This window comes from Diabrotica virgifera, chromosome 8, assembly GCF_917563875.1.
Source record: "Diabrotica virgifera virgifera chromosome 8, PGI_DIABVI_V3a".
Taxonomy (NCBI): domain Eukaryota; kingdom Metazoa; phylum Arthropoda; class Insecta; order Coleoptera; family Chrysomelidae; genus Diabrotica; species Diabrotica virgifera.
In genome coordinates this window covers 152,473,433-152,485,981 of record NC_065450.1, presented here as the reverse complement: position 1 = coordinate 152,485,981, position 12,549 = coordinate 152,473,433, and the positions used below count along the sequence as shown (strand labels likewise).

Genomic DNA, 12,549 nt, shown 5'->3' with positions numbered 1-12,549 from the left:
GACTCAAAACGTCGAGAAAAGTGAAATCTGAAAATTTTTTTGCACGATCATATAACTTTATCTATTATATTACGTATGTAGTACGATAAAGTAAAAACAATGAATTTTGCGGTGGACATCAGAATTTATCATTGGATCATGGTAGACAAAAAATTCAAAAAGATTTTATTAGCTTATGAGTTTCTCGATGTAACGCTGTCATGTTTCTTTTAGTTTTAAAGATCTTTGACTTTTGAGTATGACTCAGAAGTCAAAACAACGAAAATTTTTACAGAAAAAGGGATAAAAATCAACATATTTATTATTGTTAAACAAAATATAAGCATAAAACAAAAAATATCTCGACAAGAAATGTCTAAAGAAAATATGTACAAAATTCCAAGTGAGTTGGTCAAGTAGTTTTTGAGTTATAATATCTACAGGCTTTGAAAAAACGCTTTTAAAGTATTTTCAACTTTTATTTTCATTTTTTTGTCTGTCAAATCGTAAAATGATGCATACCGGAATATGTTTTTGAATTAGAACAGCTGTTGACCGTTTCTCACTACACTCAAGCGCGCTGGCGCGAAGATGCTGCAAAGCGAGTCGAAGGTAGGGAGATAGTGTTGAATATCCCTATCTTCTACTCGCTTTGCAGCAGGTTCGCGTCAGCACGCTTGAACGTAATGAACAACGGTCAACAGCTGTTCTCATTTTCTTTTGTAAATTACTTCGCGATTCAAAAAGATATTCCGGTATGCATCATTTTACGATTTGACAGACAAAAAAAAATGAAAATAAAAGTTGACAATACATTAAACGCGTTTTCCTTAATACTGCTTTTTTCAAAGGCTGTAGACATTGTAACTCAAAAACTACTTGAGCGACCCACCTGGAATTTTGTATATATTTTCTTTAGCCATTCCTTGAGATAACGCTGACGATATATTTTTGGTTTTATGCTTATTTTTTATTTAACAATAATAAATATGTTGATTTTCGCCCTTTTTTGTGCAAAAAATTTCGTTGTTTTGATTTCTGAGTAATACCAAAAAGTCAAAAATCATTATAACCTCGACAGAGTTATCTCGATAAACATTTAAGCTAATAAAATCTTTTTGAATTTTTTGTTTACCATGATCCAATGATAAGTTCGGATGTCCATCGCAAAATTCATTTTTTTTTCGAGGTGTTTTTAAAAATTTGCCACCGTTTGCTTATTTTTCATTATTTTTCCTTGAATTTTTTTGAGTATTCTTTGAATTGTACTGAATACGCTTATTTAATTTAAAATGAAAATAATTTTATCATACTTTAAAAAAATCACAAAAATGTGCTTGAAATGTCGATTTCCACCCCTACGGTCCCCCCTTAAGAATAGCTATGACACGATTTTGATAGGCAACCCATGCTGGTCGTGTTTGTCTATGTATGAAATTTAATAAAAAAAAATGTTTCATCCGGCAAGCAGATGAGTACATTTCGACCTCCTATTCGGATCTTAGACTATTAATACTTACTTTTTATTTCCATTCCAAAAATTTCAATGTTTAATTTTTTTTTATTATATACTTAAAATGGTTACTTTCTTTAATTTAATAGTACTACAATAAAAAAAATTTCTAGTCTTTCCTAGACGCTGATAGATTCTGTAGAATGATTAATATGGAGCTGGTGGCTGTTGACTCTGATGCAGAAAATACTGGGCTGTATACATGGTTGAGAAATATAAGTAAGTATACATGAATTTCGTCTTTGTCTTTGGCTGTAAGACACAATACCTGACAAACCTGGTACCAAGCTAAAATCCAAAAGTCGACTTCAACGAAACAGTATTGGTCCATAAATACAAGGTGTCCCAAAAGTAGTGGAACGGTCGAATATTTTGCGAACTAAACATCGGATCGAAAAACTGAAAAATACGTATTCAATCATTTTCAAAAATCTATCCAATGACACCAAACACCAACCCCCACTACACCCCCTGGAGGTGGGGTAGGAGGTAACTTTAAAATCTTAAATAGAAACCCCCAGTTTTTCTTACAGATTTTAATTCGTTACGAAAAAGTAAGAAGCAAATTTTATTCAAGACATTTTTTCGAACTGTGGATAGATGGCGCTATAATTGGGAAAAACGATTTATCCTGAAACCATAGGTAAATTATAGAAACGGTCTAATATCTCACGAAATACACTTCCAAATGAGAAACTAAAAAACAGATTTTTAGTCTTTTTCGAAAACCTTTCGAATAACACCAAACGTGACCCTCCAACCCACCCCCTGGGGGTGGGGTGGGGGATAACTTAAAAATCTTAAATATCAACTCCACTTTTTATTACAGATTCGGATCAGTCACGAAAAATTAAGCAACATTTATTCGAAACATTTTTTAGAATTGTTAATAGATGGCGCTTTAATTGGAAAAATACGATTTATTAGCGCCATCTATCAGAAATTTTAAAAAATGTTTCGAATAAATGTTGCTTAATTTTTTATGGCGAATCCGAATCTGCAATAAAAAGTGGCTGTTGCTATTTAAGATTTTAAAGTTACCCCCCACCCCACCTCCAGGGGGTGGGTTGGAGGGTCATGTTTGGTGTTATTCGATAGGTTTTCGAAAAATATTAAAAATCTGTTTTTTGGTTTCTCATTTGAAAGTGCATTTCGTGAGATTTTAGACCGTTTCTATAATTTACCTATGGTATTAGGATAAATTGTTTTTCCCAATTATAGAGCCATCTATCCACAGTTCGAAAAAATTTCAAGAATAAAAGTTGGCTACTTTTACGTAACGAATCCAAATTTACAAGAAAAACTGGGGGTTTCCATTTGAGATTTTAAAGTTACCCCCCACCCCACTTCCAGGGGGTGTAGTGGGGATTGGTGTTTGGTGTCATTGGGTAGATTTTTAAAAATGATTGAACACTTATTTTTCAGTTTTTTGATCCGATGTTTAGTTCGCGAAATATTCGACCGTTCCGCTACTTTTGGGACACCCTATGTAAATACTTAGCGCATGAAATACAAATGAAATGCATGAAATACAAACTTTCATGAAATACATTTTTATTTTTTTATTTAGCGTATGGCTTAAGTACATCACAGAATATATTTAGATTTATGCATTATACAATGCATCACAAACAGATGTCCAATTTTTTTATATATTCGATTGACCCTTCGGTTGCCATTACAAAGTCTATAGGGTCGCCTGTGTATGCTCTGCGTGGGCAGTCCTGAACAATGTGACTGATCGTCTGTCTTGCAGCGCCGCAGTCACAAGAAGGCGAGGGGAGTTTACACCATCTGTAGAGGAAGTCTGCGCATCTTCCACAGTTTGTTCGAATTCGATTAAGGGCTGCCCAAATCTTACGGGGACGTTCAAATTCGCCAGGTTTCCCTATGATGTCCGGTAGACTATGGTAATGCGGATCTGTCCTACTTTCCCAATCTTCTCTCCATCGGGTATTTAAGTCAAAGTTGGATTGCTGCAGCGCTTGAGCAGATTGTAGAGGGGGTAACCTGGATCGGAGACGGTTTCCAAGAATATCGGGGATGTCGTTGTGGACTAGAAGCTGGCGACTGTCCATTATTTTGTTATATTCTTTAACCAATGCATGTTCGCGGCGTAGGTTGGGTGGTGCTATATTACTAAGGGTATGTAGCCACATTGTAGGGGTGGGCTTAATTGTGCCTGTTATCATACGCATAGCACGGTTTAGTTGGGTGTCGACCAGGTGGGTATGCCTGCTATTTAGCCACACTGGAGCACAGTATTCTGCCACCGGATATATCAGGCCAAGAGCAGAGGATCTTAATGTTGATGCTGTGGACTTCCATCTAGTGCCGCAGAGTTTCTGTATTATATTGTTGCGTGTTTTCAATTTTACTGCTGTTTTCGTCAGGTATTCTCTGAATGTGAGCGTTATGTCTAGAGTAACCCCAAGGTATTTCGGGTATTTATTGTGTTTTAACAACTTGTTATTAAAATACACTCGCAATTCTCTGTTTGTCAGCTTGTTGTTGAGATGAAAAGCTGATACTTCAGTTTTTGTAGTACTTGGCTGTAGTCTCCATTTCTTAAGGTATTCGCTGAGGATGGATAAGTCATTCGTGAGAGTGATTTCTGTAGTTTCTAAAGATTGGTGGCTTGTTGCAAGGGTCCAGTCGTCAGCATATCCAAACTTCCGAGATTCAGTTTCAGGCATGAAATACAAATTGCCAGGGACAATCAAACTACCGAACTCCAAAGAAGAATCACCTTAGAATGGGCCGCATATGGAGCTCTATCAGAAATCTTCAAGAACAACAGCCAAAATATCTGAAAAAGAATACGTTCGACCAATGTGTGCTTCCAGTAATGACTTACGGTGCCGAAGCACTATCGTCAACCCAGGTCACAGCAACCAAATTTAGAGTTGCCGAAAGAAGAATGGAACGGTTATTACTTGAACTGACTCTCAGAAACACGGTTAGAAACGAGGAAAATCAGAAGGACAGGCGACAGAATGAAGTCCGGGAGGTAAAGAAAGGTAGACTACCAACACGATGGACAGACAACGTCAAAAGGGTTGCTGGGAATTGATTGCAGAAAGCCCAAGATCGACAAAACTGGAAGAAATTAGGGGAGGCCTTTGTTCAACCTTGGACGCAGAAGGTTGGATGATGATGATATGAATTTCGTATTAAGTGTTTGCAGTTATATCAAAATAATAAAATAAACCAATTTTCAAAATCATTCTTCTTCTTAACGTGCCCTATCAAGTCCCCTTGACGTTGGCGATTAACATGGCGAAACTGTCTCTGTCTCGAGCTATTCTAAATAGGTGTTCTGCTTTCTTTATTCCTGTCCACTCCCGGATATTCTTCAACCAAGAGGCCTGCTTTCTACCAATTCCTCTGCGTCCTTCGATTTTACCCATCATAATAAGTTGAAGAATATTATACCGGTCTCCCCTTACTACGTGTCCAAAATAGGCCATCATTCTATATTTGATGTTATCAAGCAGCTCGCGGGTAGCATTTGCTCTCTTAAGGACTGCCACATTTGTCAGGATAGCCGTCCATGGTATTTTCAGAATACGTCTGTGAAGCCAGATTTCAAAGGCCTCCAAACGGTTAATGGTGGATATTTTTAATGTCCATGCTTCGACACCATACAAGAGGACTGACCAAATGTAGCATTTAATCATGCGCTTTCGAAGTTGAAGTTGCAAGGTATCATTACAGAAGAATGACCTCATTTTTAAAAATGTCCTGCGGGCTATTTCGATTCCACATTTTATCTCTTTATCTGGATCTAGTTGTTCAGTAATATGGCAACCAAGATATTTAAAACTGGGTACTCTTTGAATTATATGACCATCAACATATAACCGTGAATCTTGATGGGCCAAACGGCTAAATACCATGTATTTTGTTTTTGAACAGTTTATATTTAGGCCTTTCGAAGTTGAAGTTGCAAGGTATCATTACAGAAGAATGACCTCATTTTTAAAAATGTCGTGCGGGCTATCTCGATTCTACATTTTATCTCTTTATCTGGATCTAGTTGTTCAGTAATATGGCAACCAAGATATTTAAAACTGGGTACTCTTTGAATTATATGACCATCAACATATAACCGTGAATCTTGATGGGCCAAGCGACTAAATACCATGTATTTTGTTTTTGAACAGTTTATATTTAGGCCAAACTCTCTTCCCACTGTGTCAATGGCATTTAAAAGGTGTTGTAATCCATTCATATCATTACTTAAAATAACTGTATCGTCTGCATATCTGATTGTATTTATCAGAATTCCATTAACCTTCACACCCCATTCCAAATTATGCAGCGCTTCCTTAAATATTCTATCTGAATACAAATTGAACAACAGTGGGGACAGTATACAACCCTGTCTGACACCTCTTTGTATTTTGCATATTTCTGTTGATTTTCTATTTATGCAAGCTGTCGCTGTTTGACGCCAGTATAATTTTTCTATGATTCGTACATCTTGACTATCAACTCCTTTATCCTTTAATATTTTAATTAATTTGTGATGTTGTACTCGATCAAAGGCCTTCTCATAGTCAATAAATACAGCAAAGACGTCTTTCATTTGATCTCGGCATTTCTGCAATAACACATTTAGTGCAAAGAGTGCGTCCCGGGTTCCCAGTCCATTTCTGAAGCCAAATTGTGTTTCATCCTGGTCTTCTTCACATTTATCTCTGATTCTACTGTGGATGATACGTAGAAAGATTTTCAAGGTGTGGCTCATAAGGCTTATCATTCTATAGTCGCTACGGTTTTTCGGACGTTGTTAGTGTATGTATATTTAATTATTTTTTAGACATGGGTACTAATTTTTGGACAGGTGGTACCAACTTAATAAACGGTATCGACTGGATATGGTTTCCGTCAGGCAGAAAGGTTACATTCACTAACTGGATGAAAGGTCAACCAGACAACATTATTGAAAGATGTATCCAATTAGTGGTTAATAAGGACATGGAACAATTGAGTGAAACAATTTGGTGGAATGGAGGCATGGAGTGGAGCAATTTGGGTTGTGAAGTCACTCTACCTTTTATTTGTCAGTCACCCACGGAAAAAATTACAAGACGTCCTGCTGCCGTAGGTATTGTACCTTTTTGTTATTGACTCACTTTTCCGACTAAGTAATTTTATTTTTATAACCAATATTAAAAACACTGATCAAAACGAAAAAGAGCCACTAACTTAATTTAATTTAAATTGTTTACAAGAATAAAAAAACCGCTAAACGCCGTAAAATGTGGTTATTGTTCTCTGGTAAAAATGAGTAGCGCATACAATATTCCAGCTACAAAAGAGCTGATATAAATATTACGTGGCGCAAAAATGTATTATCATTTTGATGGAAAATAAAATTCTAGTTTTATTTTGAAAATGTTTCCATATTATTTGCTAAATTTGATGTAAAACGCGCCACAAAAGAGTAACTTTGATACAGTTTGCTCTGAAGCTCTTTTGTGTCCTGTTTTACTCCAAATTTAGCAATAATATGAAAAAATATTTCAAAATAAAACTATAATTTTATTTTCCATCAAAATGAAAATACATTTTTGCTCTACGAAATATTTATATCAGCTCTTTTAGGCTATTGACTATATTCAAAACAAGATAGCTAAAAGGAACTACAACGTTAACGGGGTTTTATTATTTCATACGGTCAATGGACATCTATATATGGAAAAACCGCGGAGTGCTACCATTTAAAGGGGTGCGTTTTTGAGAAATGGGTGAATTAGTCCCTGGGCACAGGTTACATTAGGGTCGGTTCTATGCACTTTTGGTACAAACATGTCTACATAAAAATTGTTCCTGGTTAAATTTACTATCTAAATATCACTTTTTAAAGTCAATGATACTTTTTTTACAAAAATATATTCAAAATAAAAAGCACAAAGAAACCCAAAAGAAAGAAATTTTGTTTTTTGTCCCATAACTTTTGTCCACGAGGATATAGGTATAGACAATGCTGTACAGAAAAAAAACCTACATATTTCTTCTTTAAAATTTTGTTTAGTAGAGGTAATTAGAATTTATAGTTTTCGACATATGATTTTTCAAAGTTAGCCACTCACAGTAATTTTGGGCAATTTTCCTTGTTATTTCGCAAATATTGTTCTGTAACTTTTTTCTACGTAACTTTCGGTATATGCTATGGTACACATAATAGGAATAGAAATCAATTACCTTTAAAATGGGCTACCGCATATCGTTGTACGACTATTTTTAAAGAGATTATGGTTTTTCAAGGTTTTATACTTTTAACGATTTTTTATAATATAATATAAAAATAAAATATTATTATATATTACATAATATTATATTATATATACTATATTTAATATAATATTATATTATATATTATATCTTATATAATACCTGAGATAAAAAATATGTATTATTTTTTACCTACATTATTTACGATTATTTTTGAATAAGATATTATTTTTCAAAATGTAATAAGTACTTGCAACGATTTTTGATTTTAGGATTATTTTTTAAATTTCTTATTACAAATTTTTTTTGTACGTGAATATACTATATACTGCTCAATAAAGAGGGCTTACTTTCTGTTCTTTAAAATGGTGTATCATCTATATTTAAATAATGGAAACCGAGTGATTCTTTGATATTCTTTTACCTATATGATTTAAAATTATTTGTTTTACAAAAATTACATAAACATTAGTCTTAGAAAACATCACTTAAAATTATTTAAACGTTGACATTTAAAAAATTTTCAAAATCAAAGTCCATCTCTTCGTTAGCATTAGATTCAATATCTTCCTCTGACACCTCAGTTATCTTAAAGTTCCCACAATTAGTACCCATGCACATGTACCGTTTGCAGAATATTGAACAACTAATTCCTATCTTCCTACAACCCCAGTTTTTTGTACATCCTTTGGTACATTTACATGCTATTTTTTCAAGCAAAACTTGTGGTGCAGGAGCCTTGACAGTAAATATTGGAATTAATCCATATTTTGAAGTTTGCCCGGAGGAGTCTAGTGGATCCAAAGTATTACCTATAAAAAATAAGATTCAATCATAACACACAATCACATAAAAAAGTTATAACGAGAAATTTAAAGAATAATCCTAAAATCAAAAATCGTTGCAAGTACTTATTATATTTTGAAAAAGCATATCTTATTCAAGAATAATCCTATAATTTTTTATAATATGTACGCCATTTTAAAGTAAACAGAATAAGCTTTCTTTTTTATTATATAATATATACCTAAATGTAGAAAAATAAGTTATAATAGGAAATTTAAAAAATAATCGTAAAAAATATAAAAACTCGTTAAAAGTAAAAAATCTTGAAAAAGATAACCTCTTTAAAAGAAGTCGTACAACATTATACAGTATAACATTTTAAAGGTAATTGATTTCTATACCTCTTGCATGTACCATTGTATCTGCCTAAAGCTACGTAGAAAAAAGTAACAGAACAATATTTGCGAAATAACAAGGAAAATTGTCCAAAATTGCTGTGAGTGGCGAACTTTGAAAAATCATATTTCGAAAACTGTAAAACCTAATGACCTCTACCGAACATTTTAAAGAAAAAATATGTAAATTTTTTTTCTGTGAAACAATATCTATACCTATTTCCCCGTGGACAAAAGTTATGGGACAAAAAACAAAATTTCTTTCTTTTGGGTTTCTTTGTGCTTTTTCTTTTAAATATATTTTTGTAAAAAAAGTATCTTCGACTTTAAAAAGTAATATTTAGATAGGAAATTTAACCAGGAACAATTTTTATGTAGACGTGTTTGTACCAAAAGTGCATAGAACTCACCCTAATGTAACCTGTGCCCAGGGACTAATTCACCCATTTCTCAAAAACGCACCCCTTTAAATGCTAGCACTCCGCGGTTTTTTCATATATAGAGATTCATTGACCATATGAAATAATAAAACCCCGTTAACGTTGTAGTTCCTTTCTATAGTACATAATCAATAGTCTATTTTGTAACTGGAACATTGTGTGCGATACTCATTTTTATGGCGTTTAGTGGTTTTTATTCTTGTAACAGGAGTTTTTCGAAGTTTTTTTATAAATTAAATGTATGAACTTGAATGTAATGTTTCTCGATTACACGTTAAGCGTTATAAATAGTCACATTTGTCGCATTATTTTCCAAATGATCTAGTGGTTACGGCACTAAACTTGGGATAGGGCAATCAGAGTTCTTGTCCCAGCCATCCGAATACTTTTTTTAATATAATTCTTTGTTTGCATCGAAAATATATACTAGATTTTTTTTGTTCGGAATAGATTGAAAAAAAATATTGTGATGGCTGACAAATGAACTCAGATTGCCCGATCAAATTTAGTGTCGTAACCACTACAACTAGAACATTTCAGCTATAATGGTTAAATGGATTATACTTTGAAGCTCGATAACTTCTACATGGCTTAATCAATTTTGATCATTAAACATGCAAGCAAGCAAGCATAGTGATTTAACCCAGCCTGAGAGACTTGCTCACCCCTAAAGAATGACATTCGGGTGATACAATTCATTGGGGCGAGGAGGATTAACTCCCGTAAGCAGGAATCACTCCACCCCGCTTCAATGCTCCAGACCATCCACTTACCCCCCGATAGCACTCTGATGCGCTATAGGGGCTCTCAATCAGCAAAGTGCTTATCATATGGGAGTCTTGGGTACACGGACTCCCATATGAAATCCTACCCCGATCAATGCAGGCCAGCGTGAGGCGCTCTATTCCCGCTATCTCTAGTGACTTATCTTCGATCTGTTTTGCTTGCTCGGGCGCCGAGTCCCCGCTCTGGGCTATGTCCAGTTCGGCGACTCGGCGCTCGAGGATGTGGGCCCCTCATGCCCTTTTTTGGGTTTTGTTACTAATATTTTTTTTGTGGCTTTCGCCTATTGTTAATATTTTATTGATTTGTTTAGTGGCTGAAGCCGTTTTGAAGTTTTTTGTATATTTTTTTTTTGAGGGATGTCTGAAAATTATAAAAATCAACATTAATAAATATAATGAGATGCCAAAGGTGAGCAGGTTGTCTTCTTTTGATAGAGCTACGATTATCTAGCCTTTATTATATATTTACTAATATTTGTTGTTTGGGTCTCCTATGTTTCCATCTATGGTACACATCATACCTTAATATCTCTTGCAATATCCGGTTTGGGTGGTCTTCTAGCTCAGCAAATTTTGTTCTGGCTTTTTCCTCCATAATATCCAGTACTCTTATTTGTTTTAGGTCTCTAAATAAGAACCGTTCGGCGACGTATCTGGGCACGTTTGCAGCTTCTCTGAGGCAGTTGTTGTGTGCCGCTTGTATCTTCTTTTTGTTACTTTGACTTATGTGACCCCATGCAAGAGATGCGTATGTAATTATTGGCAGTATAATGCTATTTATCAGTCTTAATTTTGTTTTCATAGCTAATTTGCTTCTTCTTCCTGTGAGTCCTCTTATTGCCGATCTGGCCGCTGCTGTTTTCTGGACTGTTGCGTTGACATGTGATGTGAATGTAAGACCTTGGTCCATTGTGACTCCTAAATATTTAACTTCGTTTTGCCATTCGATGGGTCTGTCTTGCAATGTTAGCTGTTCTTCTGGGTTATCTCTTCTCTTTTTGAAGATAACCGCTTGGGTCTTATCTGGATTTATTGCTATTTTCCATTGGATACTCCATTCTTCTATTGTATCCAATGCCGTCTGTAGATTTCTTACAGCTATATCTAGGTTCATGTGTTTTGCAGCAATTGCAGTGTCGTCTGCATAAAGGCTGATCAATGTTCCGGGTGTTCTTGGAACATCTGCTGTATATATGGTATACAGAAGGGGTGATAAAACTGCCCCCTGTGGTACTCCAGCTTCCGGCATTCCGTGTTCTGATAGAACTGGTCCTATCCGGACCCTGAACTTCCGGTCGCTTAGGTACGAGGAGATGAGTTTCGTCATGGCCCCGCTGTATCCATAATCTCTCATTTTGTATGTCAGTCCTTCATGCCACACTCTATCAAAGGCTTTGCTTACATCCAGAAAGGCTGCTCCCGTATATTGTTGGTCATTGAATCCAGCTACTATATATTCGGTAAGTCTTAATATTTGAAGTTCGCTGGAATGTTGAGCTCTGAATCCAAACTGTGATTCTGGGATTATGCCTAGCCTGTCTGTCTCTGATTGGAGCCTGGTTTGGATGACCCGCTCCACTATCTTACTGACTGCTGGAAGTAAGCTAATCGGCCTGTAATTTTGAGGAAATATGTGGTTCTTTCCTGGCTTGGGTATCATAATTACATGGGCTTCCTTCCATCGATTTGGGAAGAGCCTGTATCTTAGTATTGCGTTTGTTATATTTGTCAAATACACAACTGCTTTCGAGGGAAGATACTTCAGAGCTCTGTTAGTGATTTTGTCTGGACCAGGTGCTTTCTTTGGTGAACTTTTTCGAATCAGTTCACTTATTTCTCTTGGTGATGTGGGATTTATTATTTCTTCTTGTTCTTCGGGCGTTTCTAGTTCTGTTTCTTCGACTTCTTCGATAAAGTCTATATCTTCGTCTTGGTGATAATTCAGTGTACACTCTCTTTCAAGTGTCCTTCTCATCACCTCGGCTTTATCTTCTTCTGTGTAGACGATCCCATTTTCTCCATGTAGTGGGGGAATGGGTTTTCTATCGTTTCTTAAAGTTCTTTGGAGCCTCCATATTTCTTGCATATTTTGGCTCCTTTCCTCCATTTCTTTTATGTAGTTTTCCCACTTTTGGCTTCTATGGTCTATTAGTGCCTGTTTGACTTGTCGATTCAGTCGATTTGCCCTATTTTTATCTTCCTGGTTTCTTGTTCTTCTGGCTCTCTTTTTGGCTCTGTTCTTTTCCCTTATCATTTCTTTTATTTCCTGATTTATGTCTCTAAATCTTCCCATATGAATTTCATATTCTTCTTCAGTAGTGCTATTTCTTAGTGCTTCTTTTATGATGTTTTCGAGCTCTAGGACTTTTTCCTCTATTTCTTGTGGATTGTCAATTGTAGGAATGTTT

General features: G+C 35.3%; 1 protein-coding gene across 1 annotated transcript in view; it reads left to right on the top strand.

Annotated features, from left to right (window-relative positions):
- Positions 1–12,549, top strand: part of LOC126889692 (macrophage mannose receptor 1-like) — a 135,091-nt gene that overhangs the window by 63,982 nt on the left and 58,560 nt on the right. Inside the window, exons 6-7 of the mRNA XM_050658212.1 lie at positions 1,606–1,711; positions 6,318–6,605. Coding sequence (XP_050514169.1) covers positions 1,606–1,711; positions 6,318–6,605 — 394 coding nt within the window. The remainder of the gene's footprint in view (positions 1–1,605; positions 1,712–6,317; positions 6,606–12,549) is intronic.